Below are 22,059 nucleotides of genomic sequence, written 5' to 3'. Positions count from 1 at the left end.
AAATGGTTGGAACTTTGAGCTGCCTCATTGCACGTCGGTTCAAATAATAGGGATAACTTCCCTTCATTGCCTCTTCCTGGCCAGTGACCGACTATATTGCTTCACACTGCAGCTGAAACGGGAAGTGATGTGGAACCCGTCTTGTGAAATACTGAAACTTACTCCTCTCTTTTTATATGACTCAACTGTTCACTGCAGCAACTCAGAGAGCTATCAGTATAGTCCTAGTTGTATAGGCCCAACCCATCCATCCATGGTTTAGCTGAATAATTATGACTTTTCTTTAGTTTTTCTTACTCTATAATTAATAAATGTTATCAAGTTAGACTATTAAGAAACTAATAGGCAGCAAAGTGGCATAGCCAGCAGAACTGCTCCAGTGATCTAGACCTCCAGTACAATCTATGTAGACTACAAACATTTCCCCTGTGACCATGTAGGTTTCATTCAGGGGCCCTGGTTTCCTCCACATCTCAAAGTTGTGCTGGTTGGTAGCTTAAATGACTTAGTATATTGTGTAGGTGTGTATGAGTAAATATAGAAAGATTTGGATGTTCTTACAACGGTTAAATGAAATAAGTTCAAAATGAGATTATGCACTGAGATTTAACACAAATACTTTAAATATCCCCTTTCACTTTATTATTCATCATTGGAAAATTTCCAATGAGTTATTTCCCCAAACTATCTGAATCTGTGAACAACCACTGCAAACTTGTCCAGGGTAAATAACTTGGAGTGGATAGTGAAAAACTTGTAATAATCAAACAAGTCCTGTCAAATGGTTTCTAATGCTTTAAAATGATTTCTAAGATACTTCTACAATTTGATATTCCCAGGGAGATCTGAATCAATAATTGTTAAAATGCTTAAACCCAGTGTACAGTGGAAAGCTATTTGAGTAGGCTTGACATATGACTGTAAAGAAATCAGTACAAAGGAACTAAATTCCCAAGTGTTCATTTTACCAAGTGTTCTGACTGACACTGTCTTCAGGCAATGTTCTGTTTCAGAGCACAGAGGCAGGGAAATGTCACCATTTATCTCTAACAGATTCTCTGTAGCATTCATAATTTAGCCTGCCTATTTAAACTAACAATATGCACAATTTACGTATAAGCCTTTATAAGACTATTATTGGTGATATCAGTAGGAAATGCTGTACATTGATACAAATGTTAATATTCTGTATTTTAAAGAAACCAGTCAAAGATTCAACTGAAGTTTATACGCTGCTACATATTTGATCACTGATAGAACAAATTGGAATTGACATACTGTACACAGATGGGTAGTTAATATAACTCACATGATCCATATCTATCCTCATTGAGATTGGTGAAACACCCATACACAACACAGAGACAACAATGAATAATGTCAAGAAGAAGTCAATCAATCAAATATCGGCTAGCCATTTTAAAAAAATGTAAGACACTATTTGGACTCTCACATTGCATATCATTTCTCCTGGTTTGCCAGACTTGTTGTTGCTGTATGTGCCCTATCCACGTTATAGTTGTTAACTCTCATTGGTATTGCACACCAAAAAACCCCAGAATTAAATGCAGTGTTAAAGGATAAGAAGCTGTGTAAGTATATGGAAATGAGCAAGGAGAAACAGGAAGGAGATGTGGCAATGCAGAATGGATGGAGGGAAAGAAATTGAATGCAAATAAATGAAGGGAAGGGCAATGGAAAGAGATGAAAGGAACAATGGGTTGCTTTATTATCTGTGGGAGATTGAAGGTGAAATGGTTATATTTCCCTTCACCTTGATATTTGGGCTACAGGTTTCCTCTTGCATGCCTTCCTTCTTTTTATTTTTTTTTATTTTTTTTTTACCGAGATCCAATTATTGATACCAGACTTCATTTCCTGCCCAGGAATTGGGGCAGAGGGGAGATTGTCTGGGGTTTATTTGTCTAGTTTAGGCTTCAGGTATGAAAAGGCGAACACTGAGGTGCAGGTTAGTTGAATGGAGTAGCCAGTAATCAGAATACTGTAATCAGAAATGATGGAGTTTGAATTAGAGGGTAGAGATTGTTTCAGCAATCTGTAGATGGAGAATTATTTATTAAGCTTTAATTTGCTCCTTTGCTCTAACTTTCATATAAAGAAATGAATATTATTTTAAATCTTTCCAGTTTCAATTCTGGCTAAATAATTGTGTAGTAACCAAGGTATAGTAACATTTAATATGCAAGTTTGTCAGTGCAAGGTAATTTACCTGGATAGCTCAAAATACTAGCAACGGATTACTCATATAGGCAAACCAAGCATGAAAAAACTGAATTTAGTCTCACTGTGCTTGGCATTACAATTATTACCATGTTTGGCAACAACTATACTTGAGACCGCAAATTACTAACAGCAGCAGACTGAACTCCAAATACAGCCCCAGTGTGACGTGTCAAACCATGCTTGTTAGGTGTGACCAAGTACAATAACTAAAAGAATGCTTAACAAAAGCATCAGTCAGAAGTTGGCTTCCTGTTTTCTAAGGTTACCTGAGATTTTAAGTAAGAAAAATCTATTGTGTGTAATACCATTAATCCATTATTTCAGTTTTCTTTCAGCTCTTGGAGAACTTGTAATACAGGTTCTCAGAACGGGTTTATCCAATGGGATTCATTTCATTTATTCACTGTGTTACAGTTTACAGAAATAATGTACTAATAGACATTAAAAGAAATGATGCAGGTTTTTAGTGGATTTAACAATTATTTCATATTTTCCCCTTATTGTATAGCTATTGCCAGGCTGTCAGTCAAATGATTCTAGACCATCTCTGTTCTGTGTATTGTTATATCCATTTGCTATACTTCTCTAGTTAATAGTTTTACCTTTGGATACTGTACTGAATTGTGAAATTCACTTCCAAATTTGCAGGGGACCAAGCTGTCTGCCAACGCAGTAACGAGCTGCTTTTGGCAGATGCTGCAAAGCTGAATGGAATGTTGCACAAAGAATACTCTCAGAAGGCTACTGCACCACTTTAAAATTGATATCTCAAGCAAAAAAGTCAAAACTATTTAACTATACAATGGAGTTCTTTTTCTCCTGGAGAGACCTGATGGCCATGAGCAAAAGGATTGTGAATATAGATGCCGAATTTTTACAAAATTTGCTGTACACAGTGTAAAATAGCATTAGGGTGGCATGCACTCAGAAAAAGTGAAAGTATGGAACTTTGCTGCCAAAACCCTTAATGAAACATTCTTCATGACAGCCACACAGCCACAACATATCCTCTGGCCAACATGAAAGGATAGAAGTTACAAGGGAGAAGGTCTGAGCTCTCACATTTATTCAAAGGGCATGCAAGTATTGGTTAATAATATTACATGACTGTGTGCCAGGGACAAAGAGGGCCAGCACGCTCATCGTGAAGCAACTTGGAAATTTTGTGGTTTCATGTCATACACCAGGAGGATCTGCGCACCAGACTTTTTATCTGTAGAGTGAAGATCCTCACAGAATGTGTATTTTATGCAAGGTCAGAGTTCTTTCAATGAAGTACAACTCCTTAGGAAATGCAGAGATATTGTGGCAAGACATTCCCGTGGTCAGAACAGGTGCTGATTCTAAACTGCTGGAGGATCACCTAGAAGGATGTGATGGTCATTATGTAACTGAATATAGGTCTACTGTGTTGTTGGTAACAATTGGAATGTAGAGAGGATCACCTTCTCACTTTAGGAATTATGATTTTGGAGCCTTCCAACAACAAATGTGTGACTGACTTATAACCTGTGTAGGCAAGTCTTGTTTGCTGTACTTATCTGGGTAATAAGGCTGTGGACGCTGGACCTGTTTCTTCTATCTGTTCCACCTCATGTGTCTCAGGAACCCGAGTCTTAAGTTCTGTGGAATTCAGTTGTAAGTTGTGTGGCATGCAGCACCAGGCACTAAAGTATTTACATCTGTTTTGCCTGGCCTCAGAGCTTTCAACAAAGTCTCATTTGGACCAAATCAATGGTGCTTTCCACTGCAAACTAGGAACTTGTATTTGGATTCAGCTGCTATTGTCAAGGAAGTCAGTGGTGTAAGGACCCAGTGAAGTACACTCTCCAGACAGTGTTAGCCACTGAAAGTACAGAGCACTGTTAACTTCCTGAGAATGAGGTATTCATGTGTGACTCCTAGAACATTACATTCATAATGAGGAAATGCTTCCCTTGGCCAACAATGAGTTGCACACTGACACAGAGGAAATCTTTTCCATTGTTTGAAATGTTCTTGGTTATTAAGGAGAGGGCTTGAGGGAACTTGTGGGGTGGCAGAAATGTTGGCAAAGTCCAGTGCCTGAGATTTCCTTTGTCATCTTTGAAATCAGAGTAAGTGGAATTATTTTCTTCACGAGCATACTCTGCTGAAACTGGCGGTAGAGGTCTGCTGTGGCCGTTTGAAAACGCCGCAGTGAAGAAGCTGAGCATCTGCATGACTTTGACCAGGACAGTCCAGCAACAAGAGTTTGGTGGAAGACATCCCTTGCATCTTGCTGATGACAGTATAGGAAAGTTTGAGCTCCAAGTATGTTGAACATCAGAGGATTTCAAAGGGGATATGGTGCCTCCGATGACTTTCTGAGAACATAACTATGTTGATGGACATGTCTTTGCCTCCTTTCTTGAAGTCTCCTACCCACTCGGAGTGCCAACTTGATTATAATGATGCCTCCTGTAATGGAGTGTTTATGAGCAGTGTCACCATTGAGGTACTCAATGGATGAAGCTCTCAGCAACTAAATGCAGGAGAAAGCACTCACTTTGTGGACTTTGGAAGGTGTTTGCAGTCAGTTATCAAGCTGCCTAGTTAGGTGTTCTGATGTCAGTAGCGTGCCCCTCTAAGGAGTAAGAGAAACAATGGTGATGTGGTCCCTGTGGCACTGAGAATGTTGCAAACCTGTTGCCGTTGAGGGTTTTAAACTCCATTTGCTATTAGTATTGAGCGAAAATGCTCTTTATCAAATAGTGTATCGATGCTGGGAAAACATCGGGTGTGCCAATAGGACTGGCACTTGGAAATGGCTCATCCAGTTTCACAATAGAAATTATCATTAGCATAAGTTACTCAATTGTGCAGAAGAAACAATTTCTTGACCGATATACTGCTAAAAGACTCATACACATTTCTCAGGTCAATGCACTTAAGCACAATCGTAACCCGTGGAAACGTAGGTTGTGCTTTGGTTTGCTTAACACGTACTTTGCTTTGGACTATGTGTCAGTGTGGTTATATTAGACAGCTCTGTGGGAATGAAGGTGTAAATGCTGGTTGCGTTCAGGGGAGGATGTAAAACCTGTGTAGGTTTGCTGGAGGATATTCTCACTGTTACCTATAGCACATGGTTGTTGGAAGGTGTCTAGCTGCCTGCCGTCAGTACTTTCTAGCGGTTACTGATAGCATGCACTAATTGGAAATAGTACATAATCTAAACAACACCAATCTTAACAAAAGTACTTTTAAAAAATTAACTTTCCTGTCACTACCAAAGAACTGTCCATCATCTCTTGCGTTGATAATGTAATCAACTCACTTCATTCGTCAATTCTGAAATATCCAGACTCTTCAGGTATTTCAGGAACAATCCACCATCGTTCTCATCCATTTAGCTTTCTTGAGATTCTTGCTCCATATTCCTCTCTATGAAGTGCCATCAAATGCATCCTGATCTTTATTTCTTTAGTTACAGCCAAATCATCACTACCTTTCTTAGACTTTTTGGATGTTATCTCATTCTTTTTTTCAAACCACACATTCAGTAGATCAATTCTTCACCCATTGACTTTCCTCACAACCCATTTCTCTCTGTTTTTGCCCATCGTCTTTCATGATCTAAAAGCTATGGCCTTTCATTTCTGCTTACAACTTCCAAAATCAGTTGAGACCATTCCAATATTTGGCAGAGGCAATTTAGGAGATCTTTGTATCCTCTGACTTCCATGCTTTATTCTGAGAAGATATTCATGCAAGCATTCATTTAAATAGCCTTGTGTCAAATGAAGGGTTTAATTATTACAAGGCTTAAAGTGGGAGCATGTATTACAAAACAGCACAGGATTCTCCAAAATAATATATTGTCATGAATCTAACCATAGGTTACTGGGAAAATTTCGCAGTTCCCCTTCTGGCCAACATGTCTTCTGCCAGACATGCACTTCCCATCCAATAAAGTTTCTGTGTGAAGTATGTGCCAGTTTTGGTAAAACACAGGTCTATCAAATTTGCCTGAAATGATTTATAAGTTTTGGTTGATTATGAAGCTTTTCAAAAGATATTTGAATTCAGGAAGAAATAGATTGTTTATATGATCTGATGAAGCCTTGTCATGAGATCTTAAGAGGAACAGAAGGTGAAGAAACACAAGATTGCACACAAGATCTTCTCGTTGATTTCATACTCTCTTTCAATATGGAAGGGGCCATTCAGTTCATCAAGTCAATGTGAGTCTTAGAATAATCCCTATTCCCCCACCTATTTCCATGTAAATTATTCTCTCTTACATGCCCATTAATTACACCTGATTTGCCTACTGCCCACCTACATTAACGGGGACACTTAATCTGCACAGAGGACAGTTAATCAATCATTGATAACTTGCAAAAAGTTTGAAACTGGCTTATCCAGCTAGCAAAGATTTTTCAGCTGTTTCATGGCTTGCTCACTCCAAAGTGCCTATGTCATGTTAGGCAAGGCCCTCCAATGATGGTGGGCCATGAACAGGATAACATTTACCAGCCAGTCAAATCAGGGGGATTTGCATTCCCTATACTCTTTTGTCATGGTGACAGTAAGCTCTGGGTTTTAAACTGATTACAATGAACTAATCTTGGAAAGGTGAGTTTCTTCTGGACTTGCAGGACATTGCCAGTGTGAATAGTGCAGCGTAGTAGAAGTTGCTTAAATACACAAATTTCTCTTCTTGATCTGTACTAGAGCTCCAAAACCATCTTGTTAATGAAATATTGGTGCTGAAGAAGGCTCAGCAAATGCAGAACAATGACCAGAACCATTAGATTCAACAAATGAAGAATAAGGTCTGAGAATTCTGACTAAAAATTACTGGATACTTGTGCATCGTGACTGTGATTACAATACGTCAACATCAAATAATCCCACTAAAGTACCGTACTAACTTAAAATAATAAATATCAGAGAGAAGGGAAAGCAATCAGATGTGTTTTAAACCAATATTACAATAAATTGAGCAATAAATTCTGGTTATTTTATTTTTATATATTTATAGTAATAAATTTCAGTATTTTTAATACGGTTACTAATTATTCCATGGCAAGAATTGAAGACAGAAGTCAAAAAGAAACAAAAATGTGCTCCTCAAACAAATCAACTCTTTAACGGTGATAACTCTCTGGAGGCGCTGTGGAAGCAAAATCATTAGAAAAATTTAAAGTGGCGTAAAAGATTGGGAGACTGTGAACCACGTGATCTGGCAGAAACAAGAGAAAATCTGCAGATGCCGGAAATCCCAGCAGCACACGCAAAACGTCGGAGGAACTCAGCAGGCCAGGCAGTACAGTATCTATGGAAAAAAGTAATTGATGTTTCAGGCTGTGACCCTTCAGCAGGACTTTGGCAAGATCTGGCATGAAGAAGAAATTGAACCCTGAGGTCAATCAGCCATCATACAGAACAGCAGAGCAGGCGTGAGGGGCTCAATATTCCTCTTCTATTTGCTAGTGTTTAGGGAAGATAAACCTTCCAGAATTTAGTTGACACATGGCTCTGGACTCACCAGGATGGTTGACCTTTATACCCCCTCTGCAATGATTTTGCAAGCCACCCAGTTCAAGGGAAATTAGGGTTAGCTAACAGATCTGACCTTGCTGGTCATGTCTCATTCCCAAAAAAAAAGATTTAAATTTTTTACAAAATTTGTGGGAACAACGTCTTTTAAAGTGATAATGAAACATTATCAAAACGACCTGATGTGTCTTTTATGGGTATGATAGCACATTTTCGAGATTAGTTTTAAAAGTAAAACTCAAGACCATACGTTAGCTTGGATTGGATTTTTTCCATAGATGTCACCTGATCTGCTGAGTTCCTCCGGCATTTTGCATTTACATTAACTTGGAAATTGATTTGTATCTCATTAATTCAAAAAAGACGGCATCTATAAGGAATGTGCACTGCCATCTACTGAGACGATTTACAGCATCAGCCTGCTGGATGACCCATACTTATGGAATTTTTACAGCTGGTTCTGATTGAAGGATTGCTAACAAATCACTGAAATATTACACTTATAAATGCATTGGTCTGAAAGTGTTAAACCTCATTATTTTGAAGTTAGATAAATATGCAAAACGTTGTCATTAAGAGCAAAATTACTGTTGAGTCAAGCCTTGATTCAAGTTTGCTTTGTTGATTTTAATACTGAAAATGCTTTGGCCTAGTCCAGTTTATCGTTAATAAACAGAATGGACACCTGAAGATACACAGTATTTAAAAAACAACTCACTTTGTGGACTTCACAATTCACTCTTGAATCCATCATGTATTGTCTTTGGAACAATAGCTTTTAAAAATTCCAAACCAATTAGCTTTAGACATTTACTTGAAAGTATTTGCTTTTAATAACATCATTTGTTGTGGTGAAGAAATCCTTCCTCTGAGCCAACTCTCAGCAGCACCTTAAACGGCTGCAGGTCAGTCTGAACAAAATTATTTTTTAAAGCTGTTAAAGCAGTTCTGAGTACCTTGTCCAAGCTTCATTATGCTTTGCAACTCTCAAATACAGGTGAAGCAGATTTCAATGTCAATATGCACATTATTCTAATTTTCTTCAAAGTCCACATTAATGAGCAAGATCTTCAAAGAGTTGCTCCGAACTATTATCCAGCCATATCCTGTTTCAGCTAATGTAATTACTCTCTCCTGCTTTCTCAAACAGAATCTGGTTGAGCTGTGATTCAACAACGATTTAATGGTACTGTGAACTTTGATCAAATGTGCTTGGATTATAAAACTGGATTTGTGGACCCTCACATTAAGAATTTAGCAATTCTTATTTTACAAATTGTTATTTGCCTGTGAATCAGTGGATTATTAATGAGCAGTTAGAGGGAATTTTTTTTTAAACATTCTCCTATACCTTATGAAAAGTTATATAACTCCATCTAAAGTAACTTGGAAGTAACTTGGGCTCTCATAAATCAGTGTTATTGTTTCTGACATCATTTGCTTCTGATATTCTTCATTATTAATGAATGTAATAAACTAATTATCTATGATATAAATTCTTAGCTCTTGATGTCCACAGAACCATTCTTTGAAGAATTATCTTCTATAACTTGCTCTTGCATTTCATGAGCTCAGGAAATCCAAAGAACTTGTGACATTAAAGGGAAACATTATCAAAAAGAAAAGTTTGATGAATGAGAAAACTGGGCTAAATGGGCTATTTTCTGATTGAGATTACTGCTGGGACTTTGACTCTTTCCATACCATATTAATTACTTAAATGAAGGGGCACAGGATATTGTTGGCATATTTGCTTACAAGGGCAAGTAGATGGGAAAGTAAATTAAGAAGGCATAAAATATTGGCAAAGGAATACAGACAGTCAAATGGGTGCCATGGTAGCCTTGCGGTTAGTGTACTAGAGCTTGGGGCATCAGAGTCTGGAGTTCAATTCGTGCCATTTGTAAGGAGTTTGTACATTCTCCTCTTATACACATGGGTTTTCACTAAGTGCTCTGGTTTCCACCCACAGTCCAATGACGTAGGTTAATTAGTCATTGCAAATTGTCATAATTATGCTAGGGTTAAATAGGAGGGTTGCTGGTTGGTGAGGTTGTTGGGCTGGAAGAGCCATCCATACAGTATCTCCATATAAATAAACAAGGGTTCAACAAATTGGCAGACATAGATTTATGTGGGAAGGAGTGAGTTTGTCTCTTTGGTAAAAAGCATAGAAAAGCTAAATATTGTACAAATTTAGAAAACTAGAAGAATGCTGCTGTGCAGAAGGATATGGGTGTCCTCCTACAGGAAATACAGAAATAGTGTACAAGTACACCAAGCAATTAGGAAGGGAAGTTAAGTGCTTGCCTCCAAGTAGATGAGTAGATGAGTAAATGAGTAGATGAGTAAACCCTCACTGGGTCTTCGCTATGCCAGATCTGTACTATTGAGTGGTAGTGGTGGGGGTTGAGGATGCAAGAAGGTGGGTAGGGTTTTCTATTGAAGATATTTCAGAGAGAATTTATTTAGGATGATTTTGAAAATGAAGCAAAGGTTGAGCAAAATGGGCCTATACTCACTGGAATTTAGAAGATCTTACTAAAATATTGTATTCTGAGGGATACTGAGAGCTTGTTGGCTGAATAAAGACAGCTAAAACCTGGGTGTGGGTTTTGTGTGGTAGTTTCAGAATAGAAGACTGCCCATTTAAGGTAGATGAGGTAGAATTTCTTTTTAGTGAACGTTATGAATCTTAGAAATTCTTCCATCAATGAATATCATAGGATTTAAAATCACTGAATGTATTTAATGTTGAAATAGATAAGACTTCTGGACCATGTGGGGTTATATAAGATCAGTGCAGAAAGGTGTACCTGAGGACAAGTTCAAATCAGCCATGATTTTAGTTAATGATAGACCAGGCTCAAGGTGCCAAATCGCCTACTCCAGCTTCTTCGGCAACGGCAAGGGAGTACTTCTGAAGTTTTGTCACTGCTGTAATATGGGAAATATCAGAGCCAATGTATGCACAAGTAGATTTCCACAAACAGCAAAGTGACAATGAACAGGTACTCTCCTTGTTAGTGATTTTGATTGTCAGGGTAGCAGGAATGATTCCCCAGTTGTTCAACACAATGGAACAGGATCTTTCCCATCTACATGAGCGAGGAAGGAGCAGTGTCAATGAAAGGCAATTGCTGACAGTGTGGAATCCACTTAGAAAGGGACTGGAGCACCAGCCTAGGTTTTAGCATTCATAATCCTGCAATTGTGGCAGGATTGCAGCACTAAACGACGACATTTCAATAAAGGCTATATGTTTGCATATGATATTTTATTCTAAATGTGCTGTTTTATTCCTATCAGACGAATTCTGGTTGGACTTAGAAAACTTCTATCAAATTACTTATTAGGTCGAATATGCTTTGAGAATTGAATCACAGAACTGGAAGAAAAAGACAAGACACATCAAGTACACATTTAGACAAGGCAATGAAGATTACAGCTACAGCATGCAAATCAGTCAAATTTTGTCAGAAGGTACTTCATCAGCCCAGAGCCCCTGTAAAACACTTCCATTTTCCACCAGTGATCGAGACAATGACCTTCACAGAAATATAAACTGTCCTGATCAACATTCAGGTACAATGCTGTTAATTATGAAGAACATATGCATTGATTGTATGGTTCTGCTCCGTGCAGTCCTGTAGTTTCAATGATTATAATTTCCATTGTAGCAGCGAATGTAATTCAAAAGCACAGTGTCATGGACCGTAATGAAGTCATAAAAAGTGCCATAAAAATGCAAGCCTTTCTTTGATTTGTGTTGGATGGAGCTTTATCTTAGTAACCAGCAGATGCTACAATTGATTTCAATGAGAGAGGAAGGAGAGAGAGAGAGAGAGAGAGAGGAAGGAGAGAGAGAGAGAGAGAGGAAGGAGAGAGAGAGAGAGAGGAAGGAGAGAGAGAGAGAGGAAGGAGAGAGAGAGAGAGAGGAAGGAGAGAGAGAGAGAGGAAGGAGAGAGAGAGAGAGAAGGAGAGAGAGAGAGAGGAAGGAGAGAGAGAGAGAGAGAGAGGAAGGAGAGAGAGAGAGAGAGGAAGGAGAGAGAGAGAGAGGAAGGAGAGAGAGAGAGAGAGAGGAAGGAGAGAGAGAGAGGAAGGAGAGAGAGAGAGGAAGGAGAGAGAGAGAGCGAGAGAGGAAGGAGAGAGAGAGAGAGAGAGAGGAAGGAGAGAGAGAGAGAGAGAGGAAGGAGAGAGAGAGAGAGAGGAAGGAGAGAGAGAGAGAGAGAGGAAGGAGAGAGAGAGAGAGAGAGAGAGAGAGAGAGAGAGAGAGAGAGAGAGAGAGAGAGAGAGAGAGAGAGAGAGAGAGAAAATAATTACGGGTTGGTTCTTGCTCCAGAATTCAGTCATTGACTCCAAAAGAAGTGTGTGTGTGTGGGGCTGTTTATCCAGTACACATCTGATTGCATTGTGCAGTGGTGCTGTTTGTGACTGAACTGGCTGTGCACACAGTTGGAATTTCACAAGTGGCTGTTTAGAAACTGAAGGGAAAGGACTGCTGTCCTTTAGTTATACCACTGCAAGGAGATAATGCTCAAACTTTGTACTTCACGAGGAGAATAAAAGACAATAAAATAAACAAAAACATTGAAAGTGAAAGCAAAAGTTGGGTATTTGGAGTTAGAGCATTTTCCTTCTTCACCTGTGAAGCTGGTTTAAGCAAACAATGCACTTGTATTCCTGGAGCTCTCCCTTCCATAACATTCCCCAGAGCCCTACATTCACTATGTAGGTCCCGCCCTGGTTTGATCTCCCAATATACAATACCTCGTATTTATCTGGATTACAAGCCACTTACCAGTACTCATCCGACACACTTGGCTGATCAAAATCGCTCAGCAGTTTTTCGTAACTTCTGAACTATCTACAATATCACCTATTTTAGCGTCATCCACAAACAAGCCAATCCAAAACTTTTAAAATTCCAAACAATAACGATCTCAGCACCTACCCCTCTGGCATACCACTAAACACAGGTCTCCAGGTTGAGATACATCCCTTCACTATCACCTGCTTTCTACTATTGAGTCCATCAGTACATTAAAATATTTTGAAAAATGTTCCTTCTTTATCCTTTTCCAGTGAATGAGAATTGCTTTTTGCAGAGATTGCTTTTGGCATTTTTTTTTGACATTACTTGTCTTCCTATGAAATGCAGAAGTTAAACAAGACAACAATTCCATAAAATTGTCTTGCTTATGGTTGTTATATTATATTAGTTTGCTTTTAAAATGTTTAGATACTATTTTTAGATCCTTCTTTTTAACTGATGGATATACAAATAGTATATAGACATATTAAGTGTAATTAGTATTGGCAGCAGTAACTCTGGTGTCAGATCTCAGAGACTAAAATGTTGTATTGAGAAATAGATAATCATTAACTGAAAACAATGTTTAGTTTAGTGATCTTTCACCAGATTCATCAGTTCTAGTAGCTGCTACTGTTAAAAAAAGGTGTAAATTGACCTTCAAGTAGAAAATAAATTGTGTTCGTTATAGAGAAGCCAGTTTGTTTCAATTATTCTCTCAATTATTCATTTGATACAAACTCCTATCCCTGGCTTGAAGACAGATATTAATAAATTCAACTTCATCTTCATCTGAGGAAAAGGTGAAGATCAAGCCCTCAGACTGTGCACAATGTCTATGATTTTTTTCTGCCCTTGCTATCCCTCTGAGATATGGACTACCATTCAAATCAATATTTCTTCAAAATTCTCCCTATCTACTGCATTTGTTAAAAAGCAAAGACATTAGCATCCTCTTCCAGGCCAAAATCCTCAGCACTAACGCTCTAATTAGAGCCCCAATGGACATACAACATTAACTGGGATTACACCTCTTAAAATGAAGATCTGATCCCAGTACTGTCACAAGAAGTGATTTACGAATGTACGGGGAAAAAACTCAAATCTTAGCAAGCCCACTAACTTGTGGGAATCATTGTCCGTTGAGCACTTTAAAAGGAAGACTATCTGGGATAACATTAAGTACATTGAGTCCTTTAATCAACAGCAAACAGAAGCCCAGCTGTAACACGTCAATCCCAAACCACGGGTCAGATTGCCCATCAAACACTTCATGCCACACCTGTGGCAGAGCACAGGCATCCCACTGGCCTCCTCAGACCATCTCAGGAATCTCAGGAGAAAAAGTAAGTCATTCTCAATCCCAAAGGACAGCCTAAGAAAAAATTAGATGCATGGTCACCCAGAAAAAAAATGAGCTTATTGAAATGCTCACCATTATAACCATAAAATACACAATAATAACTCTGAAAATAATAGCCTGCATTAAAAAACAAATCAATTTACTGTTATAATGAATATAAATGAAGCATAAGTATCTAAAGCCATTATTTATTCCTCTGTATAAAACTGATAGTTTTCATTAGTGTGGCTAAACAAGAGCAACAAAGAGATATTTCATTCTGGTCAGGTTCACTCAGTAGCACAAATTGTTGATATGAATCACTTTTCTCATTTAAAGCTTCCTCCAGTTCACTTTATGCTTTCTAAATGTCTTGTTGCAGCCATAAAATTATGCATCGAAATTCTACAAAAGAATACAAACTCTCCTCTGGATCGGGCTTTCGGTGCGCAAATACCAAATATATCTGAACAGGGAAGAAGAGTAAGATAAAGTATTCCGCCAGAGCCAAAGTATTTTTTCCTATTTTCATATTTAAGGGTACTTGAATTTGTTGATTTGTGTGAGACACAGTGATGTTTCCTGACACCGTTTCTCGATAACTCTGCTCTCTAGTGATTGAATTAGTAGCTTAGAATCAACTGGGTTCTCACAGCAATACTTTCATCCTCAGAGACATAAGGAAAAGCAGGAATGAGTGAAAGAAAATTATGATAAGAATGCTTTTGAAAGTAACTTGAAAATCACAATATTTATGCAAGAGGTCTGCTAATTTGCATTTTTACACAGGCATTTCACACTGGTCTCCTACCGGTATGTGGTATGTGGAACATATACTTCTTGAGAAGGGAATTCCAGAATTTCTTTGATTGGTCGACCACGGTTTTCGGGATGTGGTTTCACTGGCAACAGCTCAGGAGTAATGCAGTATGCAGGACTCTCTCCAACAGGCAAGATCTCGATTTTTATTTGACCTGAAACATCAGCAAACACGTCCTTGAACAGAAGTACTCTAAAATCTAAAACACTCCCTGACATCGCGCAGAAATATCTCCAATCACTTCCCCATCCATTATTTTGGCAACAAAATTATCCTATGAGCAGCTTGTTGTTTAGTTGTTCCATTTTTTAAATAATTGATCGAGGATGGAAGGTTAGCTATATCAACCAATAAGTGTATTTTCCCTGCTGCACGGTCAGCACGCAATGGACAAGCTGAATGGACAAGCCCTTGCTTAAACTTGCATCTAGAAGAAAAGACCTTGAACAACGCAGTAATGCTTCAGTGCTGCACTGAAATTTCAGCACAGACTTTTATTCTCCCAGCCTTTAGGCGTGATGCAGTTTATAATGGTACCAACTATATCAATGTGAAAAGCAATTAACTGAACTCAGTCTTTGTAAGCCTAAACATTAAGGTATCGTAATGATGATGATAATATAATATTGCTTTAATTTCACATTTACATTCTGTAGCTGTTATATGATTATATCAGTTGTATAAGAACATGTATTTAGCTCTCCATACCAATTTTCAGAGCTGAATTCATCATCTATATGCTATAACTATCATTGGAGAATATTGGCAAAGAGCAAGGGGTGAACTGGTTCCTGTTATTACTATTATGACATTTAAAGTGTTGCCTTAAATGAGCCAACTGAACATGCAATTGCAATTAATAATCTAATGGTGTTATCGAAGGCTTGGACCTGAATCATGGTATTCCGCAGGCAGCTTTTAGCATTGCACTCTACGTTGGGAATAATAACTGGTGAGCTGAATTGTTGAATCTCAGTTTTCAGTCATTAGGCATGAAGGAAGCACTAGAAGGCAGCTCATGGCTGTCCATACTCCACACATCTCAGATCTCTGACTGCTGATTCCCTCACTTTTCTCTTCAACATTAACCTGTTTTTGATTCCAGCCCAACCTCATTCCTTCAGCAGAATGCACTCAACTTCCTTCAGTCTGGCTTTTGACCTTTTCACAGAAGTAAGGTAGTCCAAATTAAAAACAATTGACTCCATTTGTGTCCGCAGTGCTCTCTCCCTTTCGTTTCTTTCTGATCAACAGAATAAACTAGATCATCTTCTTCTGCAGTCTTCCCTCACGCCCCAGCTTGTTCTAAAAATCTGACTTGCTCTGATCCATCCTAACAGGTACGAATTTTAAGACAATGGATCTTGGTTAAGTTTGAGAATTCTCCAAGCTAACTTCAGAAAGGAAGAAAACGTCATGTCCCATCTATACTGCAGCTTTTGCTCTCTTTTCACTGGTTCTGCCTCACTCCTTGGGTTGAGCCATGCTCTGTCCAACTCTGACATGTTCAAACAGAAGTTAAATCAGAGAACTCCACATCCTTCATAATAGCTTTTACCTCTGCATCACTGCCTTCTGTATCACCCTTGAACCTTCTGATCTTTTTGTTTAAAGTGTCTGGTGAGGCAACAAACGTTTCCCAACAGACACTGTAGGAATGAATGCTGAACTATGTTGTAAATGGCTAATGTCTCTCCTCACATTGGATTACTGAGTGCCACAGATCATTATCTGGGATTTTGCAACATCCAGACATTGAGCATAATTCTGTAGATATCCGTTCTAAATAGATGTCAACCAAACTGGGAGAAAACTATCTACAAGGATATATGAACATCAACTGTCTGTAAAATGGCGTGACCAACTCTCCCTGGTCTCTACCCATGAGGGGCACAAAATTCAACCGGGCATCAGTGAAAGTTATGGCGCAAGCAAACATATGGCATGCGAGAGAATTCCCAGAAGCATGGTTTTCCTCAAACAATTCTGTAAACAGACATGTGAACCTCGATCCTATTTATTAGCCAATGCGGGCAAAATTTCAGACCATAATGCATGGAGCTGTCCAATCAGTGATGAGGCCTCCCTCTCTACGTCACAATTGAGGTTCCATAATGATGACCAATCGGCCGATTGTTAAGTATTTAAAAGCCAAGCATACAGGGGACACGCCACAAAGGAACTGTGCACTGACCGCGTCTCCTCATTTGGTGACATATTTGCAAATGGTTTGTCGAGACCAAAGAACAACTCAACCCATTCATGTGCCTTCCCACTACAGAGAGCTACCTATCAAATAATCTAGACCTCAGGATACAATAAAAGTGGCAGAGAAGATTTTACTTCTTTATTGATTTTACGTAGCAAGGACTGGACAGGATTTAATCAAATTAATTTATACAAGGAACCAATCCAAATAAATTTGATAACTGTCAGCTCAATTCCTCTATTTTTGTATATTTTAAGAGTCAGCTTCAAACCAGCTCTGAGGACAACTACAGGTCAAATGAATTTGAACTGCTACCTGGTATTGACCGCAATCTTCTCAGCGGTGCACTCGATCTTTTTATTTCAGCCAAAAACTTGAGCAAATCTTCATCACTCAGCTTGTCGCCTTCCTATAAATAACACAACACAAAAAATTCAACACTTATGGATTTACATTTGGTGGAGCAAAAACTGAAAAATGTAATAAAAATAGTGACTTAGTTGTTTTTGTAGGTCAACCTTCTGTATTTCCCGAGTTTGCTTTGCATGAGTAAACAAACGAGGAAGAAGATGCAGAGATCTGACTGATAACATTTAGAAACATAATGCAAGGAGAGTAATTTCATCCTTCAAAGTTGAAAAAGAAATGTTTAAGCTTTTACCGATGGGTGTACTAAGTAATTTTCAAGATACACATTCCACTTTTAAATGCCTTGCTTTTCATGCCACATTGTAAGAGCATGCGAAATTGAGAAGTCCAGGAAACTCTCATAATGCTGAAGACACTCAATTTCAAAAAGGAGATTCTCACCGAGATTCTCCCACCTATCCTTTGGAAAAAAGAACAGAAGGCCTGTAAAAGACCTGATACTTTAACAACTAGTTAAACGAAAATACTGCTATCAAGCTGTAGTATTGTAAATATTGTTTGCTTTATTATTTGCAAAGGAATAACTTCAACCTTGCTTCATTGGTCTCATTTTTATATGTCTGATAGTTAATTCTTAACTAATCAGTGTGAACATGGTCAGGGTCAGTGTGGACATGGTGGAGGATTACAAATACCTGGGGACACGAATTGACAATAAACTGGACTGGTCAAAGAACACTGAGGCTGTCTACAAGAAGGGTCAGAGCCATCTCTATTTCCTGAGGAGACTGAGGACCTTTAACATCTGCTGGACGATGCTGAGTATGTTCTATGAGTCTGTGGTGGCCAGTGCTATCACATTTGCTGTTGTGTGCTGGGGCAGCAGGCTGAGGGTAGCAGACACCAACAGAATCAACAAACTCATTCATTAGGCCAGTGATGTTGTGGGGGTGCATCTGGACTTTCTGACGGTGGTGTCTGAAAAGAGGATGCTGTCCAAGTTGCATGCCATCTTGGACAATGTCTCCCATCCACTCCATAATGTACTGGTTAGGCACAGGAGTTCATTCAGCCAGAGACTCATTCCACTGAGATGTAACACTGAGCATCATAGGAAGTCATTCCTGCCTGTGGCCATCAAACTTTACAACTCTTCTCTCGGAGTGTCAGACACCCTGAGCCAATAGACTGGTCTTGGACTAATTTCCACTTGGCATAAATTACTTATTATTATTTAATTATTTATGGTTTTATATTGCTGTATTTCTACACTATTCTTGGTTGGTGCGACTGTAACGAAACCCAGTTTCCCTCAGGATCAATAAAGTCTGTCTGTCTGTCTGTCTGTCAGTCAGTAATTGGGGAGATACCCCGACAATTGTTCCAAGTGAAGGAAAAATAATTGGGTTATCCCGATTCACAGACAGAAACAATTAAGTAAAGTGACTTGTGTGAACAAGACATTTTAAAGTATTCTGATGTAAATTTACTCCATAGTTTAAAGATTGAAAAAACATAGATCAGTATGGCAGAGGAACGGTCATTATACTCAGCCGACTACATCCACACCAACCATGACGTCAATCTTAACAATCCAATCTCCGGACATCTATTTCCTATCTCTAAATGCCTCTCAAATGTTTCCCTGATCTTTGCTTCTCCCATGTTCACAGGCAACATGTTCCAGGCACATAACTTATAAAAATTTGCCCTGCCTATCTCCTTTCAACTGTTCCCCTCTTAGCTTGAATCTTTGTCCTCTACTATTTTACATTTTCCACCCTTTTTTTAAAATAAGTTTTATTTGTCACATGTACTTTGAAACGTACCGAGAAATGTGTTGTTGGCATCAACGACCAACAGAGTCAGGGATGTGCTGGGGGCAGCCTGCAAGTGTGGCCGTGCTCCCAGCACCAACATAGCTTGCCCACAAATGACTAACCCTTCATAACTCATTCCCCTTTGGAAAATAGGAGGAAACCAGAGCACCCGGAGGAAACCTATGCAGTTATGGGAAGGATGTAAGAACTCCTCACCCAGTGATGGGAAATGAACCCCAATCACTTGCCTGTAATGTGTTGTCAATGTTTGTTTCCCTCCTTAGGATGCTGCCTGACCTGCTGAAATCAATGTTCTGTCCAAAGAAGGCAAACATACTACAGGATATCAGCAGGTCAGGTAGCATCTATGGTGGGAAATAAACCTTCAACATTTTGGGTTGAGACCTTTTTTTTAATCACCCTTTCCACTTGTATTGCACTTTCAAGTAGCAATGGATTTTCACACCAAGATCCCTCTGAACATCAATGCTCCTAAAGGTTCTGCCATATACTGTATGCTTTCTTTTTGCATTTGACTTCCCAAATGAAACACCTCACACTTGTCAAAATTTAACTTCACCTGCTATTTCTACATGAAAGATGCCAACTGATCTTTATGCTACTGTATCCTTTGACTGCTTTTCTCACTATCCACAATTCCACCAAAGCAGGAGTTTTTGGCATTTATTTCACAGGAATATAAAAGCAAGGAGATAATGCTGAGGTTTTATAAGACACTAGTCAGGCCATACTTGGAGTATTGTCAGCAGTTTTGGGCCCCTTATCTCAGAAGGAATGTATGGCCATTGGAGAGAGTCCAGAGGAGGTTCATGAGGATGATTCTGGGAATGAAGAGGTTAACATATGAGGAGCTTTGGGCCTGTACTCACTGGAATTTAGAAGAATGCAGGGGGGGGGATCTTGTTGAAAACTACTGAATGTTCAAAGGGCTAGATAGGGTGGATGTGGAGAGGATGTTTCCTCTGTTGGGGGTATCCAGAACTAGAGGGCACAGCCTCAAAATTGAGGGGTAACCTTTTAGAACAGAAGTAAGGCGGGAATTTTTTTAGCCAAAGAGTGGTGAATCTGTGGAATGCTCTGCCACATCTGGTTGAGACCAAGTCCGTGGGTAAATTTAAAGTGGAAAGTTGATCGTTTCCTGATTGGTCGGGCATCAAGGGATATTATGAGAAGGCAGGTGCATAGGGTTGAATGGGATCCGAGATCAACCACGATGAAATGGCGGAGTAGATTTGATGGGCTGAATGGCCTAATTCTGCTCCTATGTCTTATGATCTTATGGGTGAGGTTGGGCAAACTTGGATTATTTTCTCTGGCGTGCTGGAGGCTGAGGAGTGACCTGATAGAAGTATGTAAAACTATGAGTGACATAGATAACATAGATAGGGTAGGTAGGCAAAATCCATTTCCCAAGGTGAAAATGCCAAATACTTGATGCTGTTGCAACAATTTCAAAAACTGCTCTGTATATTTTGGATCCCTAAAGTCTTAAAATAACCACATACTGAGGCTTTTTACTTGGTTTGCGGGTGAATTAGCAAGCAAGCTCTTAGGCAAAGCTGAGAAAGTCTTCAAGTCCTCAAAAGCCATTCCTCACCTGTCCTCAGTATAATTTATGTTTTGTTTCACTTATTTATTGGATTAATATACTCTTACTGCTTTTAAGCACTGCCCTCTCTTTGGTAGATGCATTCTAAATCACAGCAGAACTTGTCATGTACATCACTTCTTAATAATGATAATTGAGACCATGACATGGACGTGCATGGTACACAAAGACACCAGCATCAATAATGCTGTTTCAAGTGTTAGAAAGATCCCGAGTAGTGAAAGATCACACAATTAGGCGCGATGGAGAAGTACCTGTTTAAAGAAGCTACTGATGGTAACAGTGGCAGTTTTGAAGTTGGACAGGCTGCACTGATCCTCCAAAAGAGCTGACTTCTCTGAAAGTCGTCTTTGATGTGAGTAAACTTTCTTGTCTCCACTGTTGCCTTTAGCTTTTTGAGAGCACATCAGAAAAATAAAGGCGATTCGTTATATTTTGAAGTACAGTTAGAAAGAACTAAAATAATGATCAACCATAGTAAGTACATGTTTCTATTATATTACCACTGATATTTTCAACCTCCAACGCATCTCTGTCGGTCAGAGAGGATGTTACATTCATAATGTTCACGTAGGCCCAAGCAAATGGCATTCGGTACTTTCCCAGCCGCTGGCAAAAGGACTCGGCTTGAGTCTTAAGTTTCTCTATTTTATCTTTATTCTGGAGAAAAGAAAACATTTTATTTGCCTAAAATATACATAGATTACATTCATGATTTTATGGTTGTTACGAACCCCGTAACTGGGTCACTTACCAGCAAAGATAGAGAGGTCTGTTGAAGTCTGATGGTACTATTTTTAACAGTATTTATTGATAAAAATACACAAAAATAATATCAATGCAAACATACAGATAATATATGTCATCAATACTAAATCTAAAAGCACGGGTATAATAATAATCAATAAGAAATAGCTCTATCATTGTCTAGGGGATAATGTATTGTCTAATGGAAATATAAAAGTCATTCAAGTTCATTCAAGCTGCAGCTTTTTGGATGGAGAGAAAGATGGAGGTTTAACTTGCCCATTCCTTTTATGATGTCAATCTTTCGAGAGTCATTGGGGGACTGGTTTCCCCTTTGTGGTTAGCTAAAGCCGTGCTTCCGTGGTAAAGGCCCACCGATTCTGAGGCAAATGGAAAAGGACGCACGTGGGCTGTTCCACCGTCTTTCGCTATTACAGGAGTTCTAGTGTTTCTTCTGGTGCGTCTGAGAGGGGCTGTTCCCCAGACCCTCTTTTATCCTGACTCACAGGGTCTCAGATGTCAATCAGGTTGGGATGATG

General features: G+C 39.0%; 1 protein-coding gene across 4 annotated transcripts in view; it reads right to left on the bottom strand.

Moving 5' to 3' along the window:
* The window catches only part of dock8 (dedicator of cytokinesis 8), a 259,562-nt gene that overhangs the window by 106,818 nt on the left and 130,685 nt on the right, over positions 1–22,059 (bottom strand). For all 4 annotated transcript variants that reach the window (XM_059969949.1, XM_059969950.1, XM_059969951.1 and 1 more), the window contains exons 11-14: positions 21,277–21,433; positions 21,028–21,164; positions 17,270–17,363; positions 14,737–14,899 (exon numbers count right to left, since the gene is read on the bottom strand). In XM_059969949.1, coding sequence (XP_059825932.1) covers positions 14,737–14,899; positions 17,270–17,363; positions 21,028–21,164; positions 21,277–21,433 — 551 coding nt within the window. The remainder of the gene's footprint in view (positions 1–14,736; positions 14,900–17,269; positions 17,364–21,027; positions 21,165–21,276; positions 21,434–22,059) is intronic.

The sequence above is a fragment of the Hypanus sabinus genome, chromosome 5 (genome assembly GCF_030144855.1).
Source record: "Hypanus sabinus isolate sHypSab1 chromosome 5, sHypSab1.hap1, whole genome shotgun sequence".
NCBI lineage: Eukaryota > Metazoa > Chordata > Chondrichthyes > Myliobatiformes > Dasyatidae > Hypanus > Hypanus sabinus.
This window is presented reverse-complemented; position numbering and strand designations above follow the sequence as displayed.